The sequence below is a fragment of the Biomphalaria glabrata genome, chromosome 1 (assembly GCF_947242115.1).
Source record: "Biomphalaria glabrata chromosome 1, xgBioGlab47.1, whole genome shotgun sequence".
NCBI lineage: Eukaryota > Metazoa > Mollusca > Gastropoda > Planorbidae > Biomphalaria > Biomphalaria glabrata.
In genome coordinates, this window is record NC_074711.1 from 15,313,136 (window position 1) to 15,335,803 (window position 22,668).

General features: G+C 32.3%; 2 protein-coding genes across 7 annotated transcripts in view; one reads left to right on the forward strand and one right to left on the reverse strand.

Moving 5' to 3' along the window:
* On the reverse strand, positions 1–12,873 carry LOC106073102 (pyroglutamyl-peptidase 1-like). 2 transcript variants are annotated; one of them, XM_056024458.1, is made up of 5 exons: positions 12,457–12,873; positions 8,329–8,501; positions 7,812–8,047; positions 5,221–5,364; positions 1–1,210 (listed from the first exon to the last, which is right to left on the reverse strand). In XM_056024458.1, exons 1-5 carry the CDS (start codon positions 12,488–12,490, stop codon positions 1,117–1,119), a joined length of 681 nt encoding a protein of 226 aa, XP_055880433.1. In that variant the 5' UTR covers positions 12,491–12,873; the 3' UTR covers positions 1–1,116. The 2 variants fall into 2 exon arrangements, with proteins under 2 accessions (XP_055880433.1, XP_013089033.1); XM_013233579.2 differs by having other exon boundaries at positions 5,197–5,364; positions 12,457–12,871.
* The window catches only part of LOC106073103 (vacuolar protein sorting-associated protein 45-like), a 22,157-nt gene continuing 12,261 nt past the window's right edge, over positions 12,773–22,668 (forward strand). The window contains exons 1-7 of one of the 5 annotated variants that reach the window (XM_056024418.1): positions 12,773–12,910; positions 17,262–17,381; positions 18,968–19,163; positions 19,802–19,881; positions 20,768–20,836; positions 20,976–21,113; positions 21,315–21,425. In XM_056024418.1, the coding sequence (XP_055880393.1) occupies positions 17,289–17,381; positions 18,968–19,163; positions 19,802–19,881; positions 20,768–20,836; positions 20,976–21,113; positions 21,315–21,425 (687 nt within the window). In that variant the 5' untranslated portion in view covers positions 12,773–12,910; positions 17,262–17,288. Of the gene's footprint in view, positions 12,911–12,944; positions 13,059–13,221; positions 13,411–15,046; positions 15,150–17,261; positions 17,382–18,967; positions 19,164–19,801; positions 19,882–20,767; positions 20,837–20,975; positions 21,114–21,314; positions 21,426–22,668 lie in introns of those variants that run through there. The other 4 variants (XM_056024427.1, XM_056024448.1, XM_056024433.1 and 1 more) reach the window with 4 other exon arrangements.

Genomic DNA, 22,668 nt, shown 5'->3' on the forward strand with positions numbered 1-22,668 from the left:
TGAATGGAGTTTTAAATAATTCAATTTTATTTACAATGAAAGTTAAAGCATACACAGTCTGCAATACAAACACCTTTATTGTAAAGGTTTTTATCATAGTTTTTTTTAACCAAGATTGAAAAGTAATCTCAACATCATCAAGATTTTAGACAATCTCAAGACAAAAATTTCAGACAGACATAATCTCAAGACCAAGATTTTAGACAAAACATAATCTCAACATCAAGGTCAAATAGATAGTATAAGTAAATCTTATTGATATGAAAAAAAAAAAAAACAGCATAAAACTTGTATGCACAAATATATGATTTAGACTACATAAAACTTAAATGCTTAAACATATGACTTAGAATACATAATACTTATATGCACAAACATATGACATAGACTACAAGATATACTTCTGCAGCTGGGTAAGGGAATAGGACTATATAAATATAAGGCTAACATTGTCAAGGATCTTTATGCTTGGCACTTAAGTTTTTACCATTATACGACTCATCTTGTAAACAAATGATGTATATAATGTATAACTCAGTGTGGTCAAATGGGTTTCAATATTTCTACCTGCGTACAGTTGTTATTAGAACATAGGGGCTGAAACGTAGCCAGTTTGGCTCAAATACCTCAATGTGACATCTGGCAAATATTTCAGTCCAGTTCTAGCCAGATCTACTTTGTCATTTAAAATATAGGTTACATACTTGCATTGTGCTGACCTGATAACACCCTTGTAAAAAGTTAATAGAAACTACTGTCTGCTATATAACTTTAGGAACTCCCACAAAGATTTTTTTGGTGCTTATATATAGATTTGGAATTAATTTTTAGAAACAATATTGATTGTCTTAGTCTATAAATATTCCTTTATATAAATGGATAAATGTTTCTAAAAGGGAAGTATTGAATAGTTCCAAGCCCTAGAACATCCTGAATAACAAACGGGAGATGATGGTGAAGGAAATCAAATCACAAAACCAACCAACCACAAAAAGCCCCCCTTTTCCCATGTATTAGTTTTTGCCTTCAGCTAAACCTCTCAGTCACCACCAACAACTGATTGGATTTCATGGGATACACATCAACAGTGAAGCAAGAGGAGACTCCTGTGACAAATTATTTCAAATTTGAAGAACATTTAAAATCTGTTTGTACAATCAAGTGAAAATATTTGAAACAGGCAAATACAGGTAATGAAGTAAATAGATTTCTGAAATAAAAAAAAATACAATTTCATTAACAACTAAACAAATGGATCTAATGAAACAATGAAAACATAAATAATAAAGAGAAATGGCCAATGTGATGTGATGTAATCAAATTCAAATAAAATGATGTTTTGATCTTTACAGAAAGTTACAGCAGAGACATTGGGTGATATTGTATTATTTTAGCATTCAAAAAGATTTAGTACATACATTTATTTTTGTAGGCCACATTTATTAATAAGCTTATGATAAAACAAAAATGTCAACGATTTTCTCCCTTATACAAATACATGAGTATGTCATAACTCCAATATTCTAAGTAAATACATCAAGTTAGATAGTGCTCTAGAGTATTGTATATCTTGGTGTGTCAACAAGCTAAAGACCAAATTTGACCTTAAAGTGAGATGACCCTAGTAAAGCCCATTTGAGAAAGATAAACCAATCATCTAGTGTGGCTCAATGAGACAAAGTGTCATAGGATAGGCCTACTATTGGATCTTATCTTCATTCAGAAATATCTATCTTTAAAAGCTTACAACTTTATTGATAAGAACTGCAGAATATCACAAGGTTAACAGACCAGAGCATCCAACCAGTGGTATGTGGATATAGTCTCAACCAGTAGTATGTGGTCCTGGTGGTTTATATTAAATAAAACAATATTTTAAACCAAAAATGGTACAATGTTTAGTGATCGTCCAGGTTCTTGACATAAAACAAATGTTAAAAGGATCTCAAAAATAAAAACTTTGAAAACCACTCCTCTAATGAACACAGTGAACAATTCAAATGAGAGTTTGATTGATAGCAAAGAAAACTTGTTTTTTTAAACCCCTCTAAATAAATGTACACCACACAAGTTTGAGAGTTGAAAAATTATTGTGACACTATTTCAATATTTATTCTTAAAAATATTTGCTCCAAATGAGTTTAGCTACACAGAGGTCACTCCAGAAGACAATATAGCCTGTCACACAAAAGAGTTTTAAAAAAGTATTACATCATATTATGCTGATTCTAAACATATTTGTGTATACAATAACCATTGATAATATATCAAGAAATAAAATGGGACAGGACAAAGTTTCTGGGAAACAGAAATCCCAAGGTGGCTTGAACTTAGTTGATCATTTTCTTTCCAGCCTCAAAGAAATGTTTCTAAAAACCACTCAATATTATTTCTTACATCTTGTAAATGAGCAAAATGTCTATGGTGGGGATCACTTCATCCCCTGGTCACTTCATCCCCCAGTCATTTCATCCCTAATTAAATATTTTATATATAAATATGATTATGTAGAATGCTTTCTTTTTTACATTTTATGACATATTACTAATGCGTTTATGGTGTTTCCTCTTCCACTTTGTATTCTTAATGAGAAATCTAATATTATATGGTAAATCTGGATGTGTACTTAACTATAGCGTAATGATCAAAGGCCAAGGTGTGGTGCAAGTAGTGGGAATCTTTTGAGAGATAGAAGTGCGATTAGAATAATTATGACTGTGCCGCTGATAACTTATCATCAAAGGCCATGGTGTAGTGCAAGTAGTGGAAATCTTTTGAGAGATAGAAGTGCGATTAGAATAATTATGACCATGCGGCTGATAACTAATCAAAGGCCAAGGTGTGGTGCAAGTAGTGGAAATGTTTTGAGAGATAGAAGTGCGATTAGAATAATTATGACCATGCTGCTGATAACTTATCATCAAATGCCAAGGTGTGGTGCAAGTAGTGGAAATTTTTTGAGAGATAGAAGTGCGATTACAATAATTATGACCGTGCCGCTGATAACTTATCATCAAAGGCCAAGCTGTGGTGAAAGTACGACCATGTTTCACTTTATTTTATTTTTCAATCGCTCTTTCTTGAAAATGGGCGAGTCATTTTAAGCCTTGAAATAAGGTTTTATTTTTTTCTAATAAAGGCGGACTTCCTTTTAAACATTAAAGTTACAAATTGTGTTATAGAACTTTAATTCTATCGATATTTCATGTCTTTCGGCTTTGGCCAATGTTCGTGAAGAACATATTAGTGATTCCTATGAATTACTCGCCGAATCCATGCCACAACACGATTGGATGCCGGAACTGTTATCCTACTGTGGAGGGTTGGCATCATGCCCTCCAATCTCTATTTTCATGCCACCATCCAACTATGTGGACATTTCTAGATGGTTTACGAAAGGATAGTCAGTTGCACAAGGCATCAGTTTTACAGGCTAGCACCGGCACTGAAGAATGCCCAAGGAAGAAATATGCAACACTGGCTAAGAGAATAACAAACACTGTTAGATAAAATGATCAGATGATGAAAATATCAGGGGATGAAATGACCGGGCGATGAACTGACCAGGGGATGAAATGACCGGGGATGAAGTGACCAGTCACCCTATGGTGACACACATCATTACAGAGTTTCTCAATACAAGCAAAGTTTAAAGACTGGACTGCTGACATATTTACTATATATTTTTAACAACCTTTTTGTTTTAAAACTTTTTCCACCCATGAGTCTTATTTCAATATTCTAGGTATTTTATTTATAAAAAATAAAAAAAAAACTTGAAGATTGTAATACATCTGTATAGTCAACACTAAAAACACTGCAATGGGTAATGTACTTGTTCTAAAATGAACAGTTCAATTCACAAGGTGAACAAATAATGTTCTTGAACATCACAGCATCGGTTTAGAACTGAACAGGTAAACAACATCATCAAACTCCATTTGAGTGAGGGCTTGAGAGGCTTAAATCCTCTCTTGCAAAAGCCCTGGACAGAAACCCTGCTGTCTTGCGTAGTGCCTATATGTCACCATACAGGTCGAGAATTTTTGGTTTCCCAGACCTGTCGAGGCGGAGATCAGCAAGTCTGGGGCAGTCAAACAGAATATGAGGCACGGTTTCCTCTTCTTCCCCGCAGCGGGGGCACTGTTAATTGAAATTTGGCCATAGCTGTGAGAAATATGAGCCAACAGGACAGGGGCCTGTCCTGCACTGTGCTATGATAGCTTGCTCAGACCTGGACAGCCTCCACCACGGGGAAGTGCGGTCAGGGCGCCTCATGCGCTCCCAGACTCCACAGGCTTTTTAGGACTTGTCCCAGCACTCAAACCACTTTTCCATTTCTGTTTTTGAATTATAGCCAGAAACAACAGAAAGTCTGCCATATTTATAAGTGAAAATATAGATCTACTTTATTTTAAATCAAATTCAAGACCTATATATCATTGACCAAGACCAAAGACAGCGGCACTAAAAAAAAAATACTATACAGGTACTTCAAATAGTTCTGTGAAATGCATTAGAAAAAAAAAAACAGAAGGGAATGTAGAACCCAATTTAAAATATGTCCATTTAAATGCAACTCTGTTTATTAGCAAGTTTTCCCTTATAATTTTAAGTGGGGTCAACAACTTTATGTACAAAGTTTAATCAAATCACCTAGACCTCATTTTAAAATATAAGCACAAATTAAAGAAAGACAACTGAGCTCCTTCAAAATATCTCACAGGTACTTTTTTTTTTTTAATTTCTAACAAATCACCCCCCCCCCTCCCCACCCAAGAAAACAACAACAACACTTAAGGATTATATGTTATCAATCAATAAATTAAGAAGAATAAAAAAGTTTACATGACTAGAATATTTTCCCTGTAAAAGAAATATTTTTTCAAATATTATTTCATTTACCTGCCTTAAGAAAGTATTAAAGTTTAATGATTAATTCTTTCATTGGCTAAAAAATATAGTCAAATGAAACATGATATTTTATTTCTAAATTCATTAATTTCAATGAGCTAACATAATTGTCAACTTAAAACAATACAACATTATCATTTTCTGTTAATATAACAATTAAAAGCATGAAACGTGATGAATGTCTGATTAAAACAAAAAGTTGCAGGTCATAAGTTTAAAATTTGTTTACTTATAAATTATTTTAATTTAGATTACTTTATATGAGGAGAATAAATAATAAACCTAGATTTATGTTAAAGACCCAACTGTTTCAACATGGCTTGTATTGCAGCCTGTAATCCTTTAGCTAGCTCCACAGCAGGGTATTTGTCCAGAGGTGGCACATGGATGAAGGCAGTGCAATTTTTGTTAATATGTAGTGATTGAAAATATGTAAAATCACATAAATATCTGTGGATTAAAATACAACAAACATCCATTAATTAATTTTTGCTCTTAAATTGATATTTTAATTACCACTAACACTTTTGAGAATTATAACTTTCAATGTTTAAACATTTCATAAGTGACTGTCTTTCAAATCCAACAATTATTTCTAAACAGATATGAAGACAGCCAAAAAGTAATTAAACTAATCAAACAGAGTCAGCAGAGAGAGTGAATCAAGAACTAATTTTTTTGACCTTTAAACTCTATTTTCACTGGATGGAATTTCATTAAATTTTAGAGTAAGTAAGTAAGTAAAATTCCCCTTTGAGACTTTGCGATCTATAGGGCAGATGATATAAAGGTAATCTGTTTCTGTAGCCCATGATTAACGAGGGTGTTATGTAGCCAGCAAAACATTTTACAAATGACCAACCGCTTATAGTTTTCCCAATTAATGTCAGGTACCCATTAGAGCAGTGTGGCGCCCAAAGATCCCGAAATTTAAAATCCCAATCTTCATCAGGAGATTCGATGCAATTTTTCCTTTACACACAAAAAAATTATTTATTTAATTTAATTAATTTATAATATATCAAGCCATATATTTAAACTAAGTTCTATATTGTCTTCAGTTGTTCGCCTTTATCTGTGCCAAGAGAAAATCTGTCACCCAAATCCCCCTTACCCAAAATAATTTTATCAATTCAAATTTATCTTTTAAAAGTTTCTTAGCTTTTATAGACATTTCATTAATTTCAATACTTTTTAAAAAATGTCTTTTGGAAATAGAAATCAATGGATGACAGAACTCGCTAATAATTTAGGGGGGAGAGGGTAGCATGCCATTACCATGGTCTCAGGTAGGAATATGACTGCATATATTCATGACACAATCAAAACCTTTATCAAAAAACAATTCTGCTGGATGGGGGTTGAATTCATACTATACATACAATAATCTTGTTTAGTAAAATAAACTTTATTATAAAAGATCTATGTGTTTCTTAAATTATAGTCAGAATATCTCGCACCAGAACAGCATGTGCCAAAACGTCACATAAAATAAAAATATAACTTTTATCAAGTGAGGTTTTTTGCTTTGATTTGAATAATTAGTTAACCTTTTTTTTTCCTTTTTTTTTAAATGTCTATAATTAATCACTTCAAGAAAATTGATTTAAAAAAAAAAAAGAAAAATAAAGTCCATTCTTTCCTTCAGCTTTTATTTTTTATTTTATTTAAGGGAAGACTGTCAGGAGCTGGGGTGTATAAGATGTGAGAGTGCGTGTATGTTTGTTTATTTATTTGTTATGAGTTGTAAATTGTGTTTTAACACAATTATTTTATTCAGTGGAGGTTAATGTGTGTTAGACCAGTAGTTAGTTGGAGTTGCTGATCTGGTCCTGGTCAGGAGTAGTGTATGAAGGAGATATATTTATGTTATGTTTTGTATCTGCACAGCTCACAGGGGATTGTCTGAGCCTCTTGACAGCTTATGCTTTACTCAGTTTTCTATCACTTGTGTAAACACTCAGGTGTTGTCAGTAGTACTTGGTGCATTTATTTGTTTTATTATCCATAATGAATGTGAAATATAATAGTAGTCTCTGTTGAAAATAAATCCTATGACTTTCTTACTTCATTGTTGATTTGTTAGTATTGTTGTAACCCTGCCTTGCACCAGTGCTTGAGGTGCGCACTAGCACACTAGTGAACGTAAACAGGAAGAGACTAGAACGGAGAGAATAACAGTGCATCAGGAATTGTGAAGAGTCTGAATGTTTGGGAAACTAAGAAGAAGCCAGCTTTTGGTAGTAGTAGGGACCTGGAGCGAAGCGGGGAAGGCTGTCGTTGGTCCACATTCAGGTTAAGTAGCAAAGGAGTGAGACTCTGAGGAAGCTGAAGGATGAATCATCATGTTATGTGTTTACCCTAGTGAATAAACACAACTATTATTTCCTGTTAAACTGTGTTGAGTTGCACGCCTATTCGTTGAGTGCCTAACCTAGAGTTACAACAGTATATACTTTGTTCATACTAAATTACTCTAAAATAGTCAGCCTAGGCACTTTACATTTACATACTTTACAATACACATCTACCCTCCCCCCTTCCTTTAAAGCAGGGCGCACAATAAAGTTCTTCACAAAGACTAACAAATAAATACCAACTAGCTTTGCCAAAATGGAAAGATATGTAAAGGCTGAATCAATAAATGGTTAGATTAGTAATGGGTCTAAAAATGTAAATAAAAAATAAAACCTTTTTTAATGAAACTAATTATATTGGTGGACCTATTATGGTACTTGTGGCATACAGCCTTAAAGAAAGACAATGTCTAATCAAATTTTATAGTTTGAGCTGGCTAACTCATTCTAGTACTGAAAAGCTTAAATTATAAAATAATTACCAATCATCATTTCCTTCAACAACTACTGCATAGCAATAAAAATAATGTATCTGATTACCTGCCAGGGTCTTGAGACACGACAGATGTCACTCGGAGGTTATTGTTATTGACTGCTTCGCAAACTAAATTCATGTCAATGCTGGAGACAATGATGTTCTCACAGCAGTCATCAACACACTTCTGCGTCAGTGGAAACAAGCCTTGGACATCATCCCTAGTGTAGCCATCATTGTGGGCTCTCTGTTCCAGGGTTATTTCAGTAGCCACTCCAGAGACACCAACATGAACCATCAGCTGTGAAGAACAATGGTTTGATTTGGGATTTATTTTGAGAAGAACAAGATAGGCCACAAAGACTTATTTGTTTCATGCTTTCAAAATATCTGCCTTAGTAATCTCTTTACTCTTCAAAAACTATTATTTGAAATGTTACCACTCACAAATATTTTTTTTAGATGTAAAATAAATCATTAAATGAAAGACAATGGTCATGAAAAGTTGATGTCATCTTACAAGAGATGAAAAAATAGCTGTAACTATTATATATATTTAAACATTAACACTTTTTAGCTTACCACAGGGTTATATTTTGTCCACAATTCAGGAATAATTTGTTTAACATAATCATATATAACTGGAATTTCAAAAATGATGAGCTCTATATGATCCAATCCGAGCCCAATCTTATAGAGTTCTTGTACTGAGACCCAACTGGAATTAACTGTGTGGCCTTTGAATGGACCAAATCCTATAATAATATAAATTAAATAAAACAGAAATATGTATTCTTTCAATTGCTTCACATTTTAAATCTAAACTTAATTTACTAAAAAAAAAGGTGTTATCTTAGACTTATTATTCAACTTATATTATCTGAAATGCCTAAAACTTTAATACTAAAATAGATCTAGAATAGATCTAGATTTCAAAATTAATTTAAATTTATTTTATTATTATATATAATATATATATATATTATATAGGTAATTCTGCAGGAATTCAAGGGGCAGCCATCTTTGTTACTATTTTGTTATTGTTTATGTTCCAACGAAATCCCAAGATAGTGTCTTAAAAAATACCAAGAATTAACATTACTTCTGTGTTTTCAAAGCAATACTATTTTTTCTTTTAATTTTGACTTGGGTGTTAATACAATACGTTTCTTATTGTTCTGTCTTCTTTTTAATTGTTAAATATTGTCTATATCATAGTATATCTATTCTGAATTATTCTGATATAGAGAATCTAAATTTAACTAGGCCTACAATAAATATCAGCACAGTTTATTACCAAAAATTAATTGACCTTTATTGCCTTTAAGCACCTTGTCATATTAATATAGTAATTAGTCTAGTTCTATCAGTTAGATTATGAGTCTAATTAATAGACTTATTAGGACTAGATGCTACCGGTATAGCTAGATCTAGCATATTATTTAGCTTCAAAAATAAAAACAAACAAAAACCCAACGTCGGAGAGAAAACCCAAGATACAAGATTACAGTCTAAACAATAACAAAGATGGCTGCCTGTAGAATATTTGTATTACACAAATAACAAACTAGTGTTTAAGAGGGAAGACATATTAGGAACTCCATTTATTACGTAAACACAAGCGGTGTTGCACTGACGCGCTAGTGTGCAAATGTACATATATTACTATTATGTTACATCTCTCTTCTTTAATTTAGAAAATCTATTTATCAGAATAACTAACAAACTAGTCAACTAAAAAGTCTAATCAGTTCATCACAAATCAAGTCTCTTGGGTTTGTTAACTATTCTGCCTGAGCGTGTTACATAAGGTTCATTTGGTCTAGAGGTGTTAGAAGAAGCAGTGTGTAGTGGCGGCTCAAAATCTAGTGTAGTTTGTAATCTTGGACTCTCTAGATTTAGTGGTTCTGGTTGTTCTGAGATGTCATCTGGAAAGTCATAAATATTGTCAAATCTGTTTGCTTTCTCAGAAGACTTTCTGATGTGTATTCTGTTTCTTCTGTAGACCTTATTTCCACTTTTGACATTATACGATCTAGGCTTAGAATGCTTCGAAACTACTGTTCCTGGTTTCCACTCAGAATTAAGTTGCATTCTGACTGCCGTTCCGTTTTGTAGTGGATTATGACTCTTAACTCCTTTCCTCTTATCATAACAATGTTTCTCAGACTGTTTCTCGGAGTCAAAGTGTTTCTTCACCACCTTGAGATCTGGTGTCTTGGTAGGTATTAGCGGTTCTGACACATTTTGATTCTGTTGTTCAGCACACCTGCTACAATCCCTAACTGTCACTTCAATGTCTGCATTCATGCCTGGCCAATACATGACTTCTCTGGCTCTCTGCTTACACTTGACTATTCCTAAGTGAGACTTGTGAATCAGATTTAGCATGTATTTACGTAAGCTTGGTGGCATGACTATTCTCAGACCTTTGTATATAATACCATCCGAAGTTGATAACTGGTCTCTTGAATCCCAATACGGCCTGACTTCAATTGGAGTCTCGCTTCTTGTGTCTGGCCAACCAGTCATAATTACTTCCAGAAGCATTGAAAGTTCCTTGCTTGTACAGTCTTTAATTTCATTGTATTTCGAATCACTTACAGAGATCATATGCACTGAATCATCTGTAAATTCACATGTCTGTGTATCAGTATTTGGTAGATGTGCACGAGAAAGTGTATCGGAGATAAACATTTCCTTGCCTTTTCTGTAACAGACTTTCAGATCATACCACTGCAGTCTTATTAGCATCTTCTGTATTCTCATTGGTGCTGACAATAGAGGTTTCTTGAAGATTTGCTCCAGAGGTTTGTGATCATTATAAACTGTTACTTCTTTACCAAATATGTAGCAGTGAAATTTGCTTGTACTATACACAATTGAGAGCATTTCCTTCTCAATTTGAGCATATCTTGTTTCTATATCTGTGAGAGCTCTTGATGCGTATGCAATTATACGACCTTCCTGGAGTAATACTGCTCCCAGTCCATCTTTACTTGCATCACATTCTATCTCTACGTTCTTGTTGACATCATAATATGCTAAAACTGGAGGGTTTGTACAAAGATGTTTCAATTCTTTGAAACTCTTGTTTTGTTCATGATTCCATTGAAATTCTATATCATCTTTTAGAAGCTTTCGTATTGGAGCATCTGCTTGACTTAGATAAGGAATAAATTTTGCTAGGTACTGAATTAAACCTAGAAATCTTCTGATTCCATCTTTGTCTTGAGGAGCTGGCATGTCAATAATTGCCTTTATCTTTGCTGGATCTGGTTCTAAACCTTTCTCTGACAAGATATGGCCCATATAAGGTACTCTGTTTTGCCTTATCTTGCACTTGTCATAGTTCAGCTTTAGATTGTACTTCGTTGCTCTTTGCATGACTTGTTTCAAAATGTGATCATGATGCTCAACATCTCTACCAGCTACTAGAATGTCGTCTATGATGACATATGCTCCTTCAATTCCTTGAAGCATTTCATCCATAATTCTTTGGTAAATTTCTGGCGCTGATTTGATACCAAAAGGTAATCGTAACCATCTATATCTTCCCAGAGGTGTGTTGAAAGTTGTGAGAAATGAAGATTCTCTTTCAAGCTTTATTTGCATAAACCCTGACTTGGCATCGAGAACTGAGAATATCTTCGAATCTGGAATATTAGTGATCACATCTTCAATAGTTTTCATCGGGTGATGTTCCCTTCTGATTGCTTTATTGAGATCTTTTGGATCAATACATATTCTAACTTTGTCATTCCTGAACGAAACAACCATGGAGCTAACCCATTCAGTAGGTTCATGTACGGCAGTAATAAATCCATCAGCTTGCATTTCTTTAAGTTTTTCTTCAACTTTATTGCGTAGAGATGCTGCTAAGCGACGTGGTGGATGAATAACTCCTTTAGCATTTTCCTGTAACTGAATCTTGTATTCTCCTGGCAGTGTTCCAGTTGTTTTCAGCATTTCAGGAAATTCTCTTTGTAACTCGTCTTCTGCCTTGGATTCTATGCTGTCTATCCGTTGTTAACTTGTTAACTACTCTGCCTGAGCGTGTTACATAAGGTTCATTTGGTCTAGAGGTGTTAGAAGAAGCAGTGTGTAGTGGCGGCTCAAAATCTAGTGTAGTTTGTAATCTTGGACTCTCTAGATCTAGTGGTTCTGGTTGTTCTGAGATGTCATCTGGAAAGTCATAATTGTTGTCAAATCTGTTTGCTTTCTCAGAAGACTTTCTGATGTGTTTTCTGTTTCTTCTGTAGACCTTATTTCCACTTTTGACATTATATGATCTAGGCTTAGAATGCTTCGAAACTACTGTTCCTGGTTTCCACTTAGAATTAAGTTGCATTCTGACTGCCGTTCCGTCTTGTAGTGGATTATGCCCCTTGAATTCCTGCAGAATTACCATTATATAGTCTACTATTCTAGATTAGAATCTAGATCTATTCTAGTCACTAGTCTAGAATCAAGATCTAACTCTAAATATATAATTATTATAAATATTATTATTATATAATAATATTTAATTAATTATAATACACTACACTACAGTCTACAGCCTACAGAGTGAGAATAAAGTCCCTTAAAGAGAACAATAGATTGAATAGTAATTACTAAAAATTACTTAAATTAGTAATTTAAGTAATTTAGATCTAATATAGATCTATAATTCTAGATCTATTATATATTAATTTGAAAATTATTCACCTGTTACAACAACACATTTTTTCTCTGTAGGCATTGTTCGATAATAAGATCTAGATTCTGTAGATCTAGACCTAGTTCCGCCAGTAAATCTAGACTAGTTGAATAGTCTATGTAGATCTAGATCTAATAAATGTTGATCTAGATCTAGATCTATTCTAGATTAAATACTTTCAGCTGAGTCAAGTTTGCGAAAGGCGAAAAAAAGATAAACAAATACTGAAAACGGAAGTTGTAGATCTATCAGTGAATAATAAATAGGACATCGTATGTCGTAACTATTATAGATTATAATAGATCTAGATCTAGAGTCCATATCTAGATTGTAGAATCTATGGAGCCTATATCTACATCTCAAAGTTGGTCTAAATATCATTTAGATATACACCCGCGTCTAAAGATGTAGTCTAGAGTCTAATCCATCATAATCCATGTATAATAATGTTCTGGATTCTAGGTAAAAAAAAAAAAAATTACGACATTAAAAAAAATCTCGTAAAACTACTTTCCTAAACTTTTTAACAGAAAAATCTTCTTTCATTTTTTTCCTAAGAAAAACTTCCGTTTTCTTATTCTTAGTGATAATAACATTGGACTATTATTGGGTAATTAGATCTACTTATCATATACGATATACTATTGAGAAATACTAGACTCTATAGATTGACTAAGAAACAGACACAAAATAGAGCAGTGAGATTCATAACAAACGAATATTCACATTTACTAAAATCACAAAATTTAGAAAGTAAGAAAGAATTAGAAAGTGTAAGAAAGCCTTCACTGGCTTCACTTCAGGATAGATTCAGAAGTTTTAAAAGACTCAAAAAGTAAAGTAACTTACTTGGCAATTAGATCTAGATTCTAGATCTATACATAAAACACTGAAACATAATCTTCAAATACAAAAACAAAATTTAATAAAATACTCAGTAAGACACAAAGATAAAAATAAAGGTAAAGGCACATTCCTCGTTCTATATATATTATTATATATATAGTATATATGGTAGATTCTTATAACTGAACACCGACTTTCGGGAACTAGGTCAATTTTTTATTTTATTTTTTTATTTGGTGACGGTTTAACTTACAAAAAAACTGAAAGCAGATTCTTATTCTGCAACTAAAGGACTATAAAAATAGCTGTGTTCCTTTGTATTACCACCCATAGCCCATAGTCAAGATTTTATTTTAAAACAAACTAGGTCACTTCATGCTCCTATTTTGAACGCAGTTTTTGGGCTTTCTCCTTTAGTTGAACAGTGAGCACCGGTGTTGAACACCACTATGTAATTGCTAATAAATTATATTGGTGTTACTTAAAAATTATTTAGATTGTAGTAAAAGAAGTAGATTCAATTTTGCAATATGTATTTATAGTCTATTTCCTCATATACTCTCTCTATTTCTCTCTTTATATATATATATATATATATATATTAAATACCTTCTATATAATCTATGTGTAGAAACAGACAGAAATAAATTTATATAGATTATAGAGCTATAAATTAATTATTTTAATTTAATAAACATGATATTTTCTACTAGGCTACTTGTATTTTCTCTCTGTCTTTCTTTTAACTCCCATCCAAGGACCCTCTTCTTGTTTTCATAATTTGGATGTTCGTTTTGTGACACCTAAACATCCCCTCCCTCCCATAGATAGTTTGTGACACTACTCGCTGAGTGTAGCCTATACCTCTCCTTACCGCCAGCTTATCTTGCGTGATCACATGCAGTGGGCATGGTCTCTGGCTTCAAATTAGCAGCCCACACTTTTTCTTTCATTCATAAGTTATATATTCTAGATATCTCTATCTAGGTCATGTTTATTCATTGAAAAAATCATAGATTTATTAATCCCAATAATATTTCTTAATACGATTTTGCTGTGTTCAAAAAGGAGAATGAGCTGAATTCATTATTATTTGTTTGGACACCCCCTTTTTTAATTTTATTTAACAGCTAACGGTATAAATGTGATTGGAATGTCTTTCTAAAGATGTTTGGAAGCTTATTTTGATATGCCCATCAGCCTATGATCAAACAGGCTCATGATATAGCCTTCATCCCTTATATGGGTATGAATTGCCGGGGGAGGTTAAAACAACAGCTTAACATACATGGTTACCGAGAATCTAAATAACTGCCATCTGCTTTGGAAAAACGGAACAAAATTACCAGAACTTATCTAAAATTGGACATGCTCAGTCCCGAATCGTCGATTTTAGCTCCAAACATAAAAACAAATGAATTACAAACAAAAAAAAGCGACCCGTTTAGAAAGGAGAATCCGATGGGGTGTTCAAACTATAAGAGCCTCCTCCAGTATATCATGAGTATATGCTTAATGGACCTCATTCACCAATCGTAAACAAACAACATTTAGTCACATGATCTTATTGATACAATGAAAAAAACTGTCACATGACAACCATCATGAATTAAACATGAGATCGTAAATTATATAGAATAGAAGAAATAAAGTTGTTTGTTTACGATTGGTGAATGAGGTCCATTGCTTAAAAATATGCTTGGACAAATTTGTACAAATGCTCTTTCTTCCGTAGCGCTATTACTTACAAGTATTAGACTTAGACTGACTTAGACTTAGAGTTTAGAGTTAGAGCATGGAAATGAAATGGGTTGCCTGAGCTAGCCAGGAAAACCAGTGACTTGGCAGAATTTAGGTAATTGGTTAATATGCATGACTAAATGCATGATGCGTAGGACTTAAGTTAATCATCTATGATCTTCTTTTTTGAAGTAATGTCTGTATCATATAAGTCTAAGATGAGATTTAAGAAGACTAGAATCTACTATTTTAGATCTAGTCTAGATTTTTTATTTACTAATCAGAGTAATTTAATCTCAATTATTCATTTAATGTCAATTTCAATCTGTATTAAATCTAACTGTAATTGTAATCATTAATAATTATCAATGATAATCATAGATCATGATTAGTCTAATCAGTCTAATCTAGAATATAAGTTAAAGTTATAATATAGTTATTTTATTATAAGATAGTTAGTAGATCGAGTCAATGGGTATAGATCTATAATAATCTAGATAGATATTATTATTATCTAATTCTAGTCTATTAATTAATTATTATAGTAGTAACTAATTACTAGACTCTAGACTAGTAGTTCTAGATCTAAAAAGCTAGATCTTTAATTTAATCTAGAATATTCTAGAAGTATATCAATTAAGAGTGTTCTAGAGACTCAATCTACTATAGTATAAACAGCTAAGACACAATAGAGTTACCAAGTAACTATCTAGTCTAGATCTTGTAATCTACTTTCTAGTCTTAGATACAACGTTAGTTCATGGGAAATAATAATTAATATCAAAGAAAAGTATTACTCTTAGATTAGTAGTCTATACTATATACCAGGGATGCCCAGCCTATTTTGACCTGCGGGCCATTTTAATTTCCGACCCTCGCGTCCCGGGCCAGATGGCCGAAAAGATACAAAAGAAACAAAATTTACCTGAAACTATTTTTCGGAAAAACCCATGGCTCTAGCACTTAAATTTGAAGTTTAGTGTCAGAAAAAAAACTTCATTTCTCTATTTAACATGTATGCAACAATGTAGCTAGCTTTAACACCGACCCTTTTTTTTTGTTGTCTCTTTTTGGTATTCCCATATTTATTTCAAAATGTTGTTTAACTGTTGCCTTATAAAACATCGACGCTACACTTTTTGCCTAGGTTTAGGCGGGCCGGATGGAACCACGTTGCGGGCCGGATCTGGCCCGCAGGCCGTATTTTGGGCATGACTGCTATATACAGATACTTGAGATACTAAGACTGATAGTAGATCTTAGTCTACTAAGACTTGACTTAGTTTAACTAAATAGATTCTACTTTGAAAGCATAGATCTAGATTATCTAGAACTAGATATAATCTAGATAGAATACAATTAGATCTAGATATTTATTTATTCTAGTAGTGTTAGATCTAGAATCTAGACTAGGATTATATGGAAATCTAAATGTAAATTCTACTTGATCTACTGATTGATTATTATATAATTTGATACTATAGATACACTGAGTATTGTGATACTATTTAATGATAGTCATCTAGTTCTATAAAAAGCCTAATGTTATAAATATATATATATATATAAAATAAATTTATTTTTTATAGTCTCGTATAAAAAATGGTAATCATACAACAGTTGAGACCCCAGCATTTAAGGTCAACAAGTTGGCAACTGTTCTGTCTATCAGTGTGCTATGTTAATGAATTGCTGTCATACTTCTCCAGCACTCTCTCAACCAATGTATATTATAATGCTTTTTTTTTTAAAATATATTTATATTATCATGCGCCCAGTTCACCATTTACATACGATTTAATTAAAGCTGCCTAACTGTTTGAACTAGATCTAGAATATTGGTTCAAAATCTAAATCTAGATCTATTAAAAGAGATAGATTACTTTATGTTGTACTGATGACAGAGCTACCTGCGGGTAGTAGCCATATATATGACGCAGTGACCGTAAGGATAGACTGCGCACTGCGACATGGTATTGTTCTCCAAACGGGTCCCAAGTGTCGAATGATTACCTAAAAAAAATTGTACATGTATTGGTTATTAATAATTAGTTAGTAGTATAAGTATTTATTTATATCTCTATTTATAAACAAGTCTAAAATAGTTTTATTTAAATATATATATATATATATATATATAATTTATATTCTTAGACATTATGATTATTTATTATTTGCTTCTATAAAAAAGTATCATAAGAGTCTTTCTACATTGTATTCTCTGTAGGTAGGTCTATTCACAGTTCAGTCTAAAATGAATGTAATACTAGCTGTGAAGCAGTATGTTAGCAAGATGATAGAAGGATGTGGAGGAGGCATGAAAGTGCTGTTGATGGACAGGGAAACGGTAAATCTATTACTTTCTTTTATTAATCTTTATTGTCTAAACTTAATAAACTTATTTGGATATTAATAAGTATTAAATGAGCTTTCTAGAATCTAGACTATATCTAAATCTAGATTCTTACTTATGTATAACTGTTATAATAATTTCAGGACGTTGATTGTATGCTTAGCTTGTTAATAAAATATTATTAAATTTATCATTTATATATGTCTCTGTGCCCCATGTAAGCGCTATAAAAATCAACTCAGGAGCTAGTTTGCCCTCACAGGCATAGCTTGCAGAAGATGGCCCCTGAAAGAGACAGTTGGAGAGCTTTCACAAAGGCTGTGGGACACACACTTAAGACCCAAAGAAAAGCACTGATAAATTGAAGACAGGCTCAAGAGACGAAAAGAAAACTTAAATAGATCGCAGACGGAAATGACTTTGTCTGCATGAGATGCCGAAAAATATTCAGATTGCAGCTGGGTTTGTGTAGTCATGAGAAACACTCCACTTATCCTTAATCTTTGAAACTCAAGACATCTAATAGCCATTATTATAATCTAGTTCTATGTTTTTATTTAGACACTCATCAAATGTGCATGAGCTTTGAGATTCATCAGATTTGAAGCAGGATATTTTGGCACTTTAATGTTTTAGATACTTTATAAAATATAATATGTTCATTTTGTTGTGTCTTTAAAAAGAATGATATAAATATCTATGTTTTGTATGTGCACACATTTGTGTTCAAATATTTGTGTTGTTAAGGCTATGTGGGACACTAAATTTAGGTAAAAAGGTCAAAAATTTCGATTTTCAGTTTTAACCTAATTTAAATAGCCCAACCATTTCTGGACATAAAAATATAATTTTCATGATTGGCAAATAATTACTTATTTTTTTATAATTTTTTTTGTAAGGTATTTACAGCTGTCTCTTGTCCAATTTTGATTCATTTTTTTTTCGATTTTCTCAAAATACTATTTTTATTCATATTTTTACTACCCCTTCACTAATTCTGCATAGAATTCAATCAGACTTGTCCTGCTTATTACTTACACCACGTACAATAACTTCTTGCTTACATTTTCTAAGTCTGAATTAATATTTTGTCTTAATTGCAATAAAATATTTGAAAAATGACAAAAATTATGTTTTTCTATAGCAAGGTTAGAAAAAAAATTATATAAAAAAAAGGTGTTACTATATTTAGAAACTAAATGCTAGAAAATGTTCTGGTATGATTGATTTACACATTGTATATTTTTGTTTGGCAATAGCGTAAATAGTTTTAGAGCCATAGCGATTTAAAAACGATAAACAAAAATCCAATATGGCGGCCATTGCCATGACAACCATTATAAGAAAACAATTTTAACCACATTTTTTTAAAATGGTTATTCATAGGATTATATTTATAAAGTTTAGAGTAATTTGATCAATAAATTTTAAAAAAAGGTGTCAAGTGTCCCACATAGCCATAAGAACAACATTTATTTGTATCCATTAGTGTTGGGATATAAGTTTTGTTGTGTAATTGTAGTTTATTTAGGGGAATGCTTGTGAACTTAGTATTATACTTGTATTTTTGTTTCTCTTAGACTAGCATAGTCAGCATGGTGTATGCACAGTCAGAAATACTGCAGAAGGAAGTTTATTTATTTGAGCGGATAGATACAGCAGGCAGGGAGACCATGAAACACTTAAACTGCATTGTCTTCTTACGTCCTACCAAAGAAAATGTTGATCTGTTGGCTCAGGAACTACGGATGCCTAAATATGGACTTTATTTTATATGTAGGTCATAATATCCTTATATATATATGTATGTATGTGTATATAGATATCTCTTTCAAACACTGCACAATATGACACAACCAAGAACTTGACAACATTCAGGATAATTCTTTAATGTTGTATAAATTCACAGCCAATACGGAACTCTACTGGCCTCTTTGCCTCGTCCTGGACTCATACTGGATTCAATTGTTCAAGACTGACTTCACACTGGACTAACTTAATGTGGATTGGAAATTGATTTGTGGATTGTTGTGATGTGTGAATCAAGAAGTAACTGTTTAATGTCTAATAAATTCAAAGCCAATACTGTACAATGACTGTACAAATGCTTTTCTGTGGATAACTGAACTGCAGTATAAACTGGGTGACTTGTGAAGGGACTTGATTATGACGCCTTTACTCTTTTTATAGAGTCTTGAAGGCCTTCTTAAAAATTATATAAAATCGGTCGTTCTTTCTGGATGATAACAGGACCATATCTCATGTGAATGGCATGAGTCTGGTGCTGCCCAGTGTTATCTGTGATTAAACACATATGACTGCCCCTATCTGCATCACCTTATAACAATATATATATATATATATATTATATTATATTTAAATAGAAGAACAATTTTTATTTATTTTTCTGTCAGATTTTAGCAATGTCATTAGTAAACAAGATGTAAAAGTCTTAGCAGAAGCTGATGACCAGGAAGTTGTCAGAGAAGTACAGGTAAATAACCTTTGGACTTTTATTTAGAAAGAGAATTTTGTTAAAACGATTTTAGTAATGCTTATTGATGGAAGGGGTGGGGGTGGGGGGCTTCCTAGTGTTTTAATATAGAATATAAAAATACTTTTTTATAAACACAAAGTTTATATTGAGTTAGGGGAGAAAACCACTATAAACCGCCTCTATATAGGGATTGCCTTGGGCGGTAGTGACAGTCTAGGGTTTGGATCGCTGACAAGCCACTCCAAGCCCTAAGTTTTGTCTGCCAACAGGATGTCAGGAACCTACATGAGAGACCTTACTCTTACTTTTGCTCTCTCAGGGAAATAACTGTACATTTATAACCATATATATTCATTCTGTAAGATTTATTTCCCGTAACATATAGTAATCAAACTTAATTAATTGGTTTATTTTTAAAATGATTAACATTTTCTGGTGATACCATGGAAAACATTTGTTTATTGACCATGTTGAACAATGTTTTAGTTCAAATAATTTTTTTGTCTGAAATATTGAAACACTTTTACCATTGAAAAAATATTCAAACCTTATCCAAGTGGAACAATTCAACAATTATAACCAACCTCCCATTTCTATATGAATTATTTCCTTTTTTCAATATCAAATTAAATAATTAATTACCACTAATTTATTGACTAATTGATTACTTTTTTTTTTATTGATTCATGTTTTGTCAGCAACAATAAATAATTTTGTAAAGTTTCAACTTGATCTGAGAATTGGTGTGGAATAAATAATGTGTACAACCTTTTTACTAGATGAAAGTCAGAGTGATTTGATAAATTACTACAAATGAAATTAGCGGTCATATATTGTGAAGTGATAAATAGACAATGAATTAAAATAAAAATACTTATTTCAGGAATTTTATGGAGATTACATTGCAGTGAATCCCCATCTGTTTTCCCTGAACTTAGTTGGCTGTTGTCAGGTTAGCTTACCTAAACTTTAATTAATAACGTTTGATCTAATGTTTCAAATATTATCTAATGTTTCAAATATTAGACTTACAAATTGTTAAAAAAACAACAACCAAAAACAACTAATGTGCTGTTTCTTTGTGTGTGCAGAATTTGACATGGTTTCCTCCCTTATTGTCTCGTACAATACAAGGACTTTCCTCTGTGCTTCTTTCTTTGAAGAAGTGCCCCATGATTCGTTTTCAAAATTCTTCAGAAATGGCCCGAAGGCTTGCAGATAGCATAAGGGTAAGTATAAAAAACCAGACTACAATTTATTTTTTGAAGAAAGAAATAATGAATTAAGGTTTATAACAGTTGTATGTTTTTGATGACATAGTTATTGAGTATGTCTGAGTTTGCATTATAGTTTTATAATAATAGAATAGAGCTTTTAATTCTTGCAGTGTTTTAATAATGTTTTTAACAAATGTGTCTTTAATTTTAAAGCAAGTTATAAACAAAGAGGCAGCATTGTTTGAATTCAGAAAGACAGATGTGCCACCTGTGTTACTTATACTTGATAGGAGAGATGATGCAGTCACACCACTTCTAAATCAGGTCTGTCTTCCTATCATCCTTGTATTGTTCTAAACTAGAAATAGTTGTAGTGTTGATTGGGGGCTCTTCTTCAATCATGAAACAGAATTTCCACCAAATTTTATTATGACTTAAATTGTAAAATTTTTTTACTTAAATTAGGTTAATAAAATATCTTGGATTTGTGAAAAAAAATTGAAAGCAAAAATAAAAGACACAACAAATATGAAATATATTAAGTTTACGTTGGACTGCAAGATGAAGTTGAAAATAAGGCTACCAGATGAGATGTAGAAATGTAGAATCAAAATGTTTTGACTGATGCAGGCCATATACTTTATTGACAATTGCCATTGACAAACTAAATAACAAATTCTATTTCTGTCAACTAGTTCATGAGTCTGGTAGTTACCAGTTACTGTGATTACACACTGCTGCCAACTTTAATAGTTTAATGCTAGAAAAGTTAGACACGTGCTGCACATGTTCTGTATAATGTAGCATATACTTGTTGACTGTGTGTGTCTGACATTTGTACTCATTTGTCCCCATAACTTTATTATGTCTACTTGAAGTTCATAATTCATTGTGAAACAAATATTTCTGGAGGGACTCTTGTGTGCTCACTGTTGTATGCTTTAAAAGTTTAGATTTTGAAGTAACCATTAGCCCAACGAGTATCTCTTCATATTGTTGTATATCTAGTACATGTGAAAGTATTTATCTTGATTTTTTTTTTTGGCATCATATCTCCCTCACTCTTTTTTTCTACTTTTTTAGCGGCCCCCGTAAGGGGAAAAAGCCGCTATTAGGTTTGTGCAAAATGTCCGTCTGTCCGTCTGTCCGTCTGTCACACTCAGATCTCGAAAACTAGAAGAGATATGAAAAATATTATTTCATCATTAAATCCGGCTTGAAAAGTTTAGGTGCAACGGCTACTTTTGGTTTTCTAAAAGCAAACCGTTTAATTTATAAAATTAATTATGCAAGCGATTTTTTCATAAAAATACACCAATTCTAAAACAATTACGTAAATGTAAGGGAGGCAATGTTACAATATGCTAACAAAGATGGACAATTTTTGTGTATTTTCAGTATCACTAAGTCAAATATATTTTTAAAATGTACAGGAAATGTTTACAACAAATACAAATAATAGTTAAAGACGTTTTTTCTGGTCAACTAGCTGCTAAAATTAAAAGAAAACATTTCTGTTTGTTTATAAAGGCTAATAATGCACTTTGTATGTAAATATCACGCACAT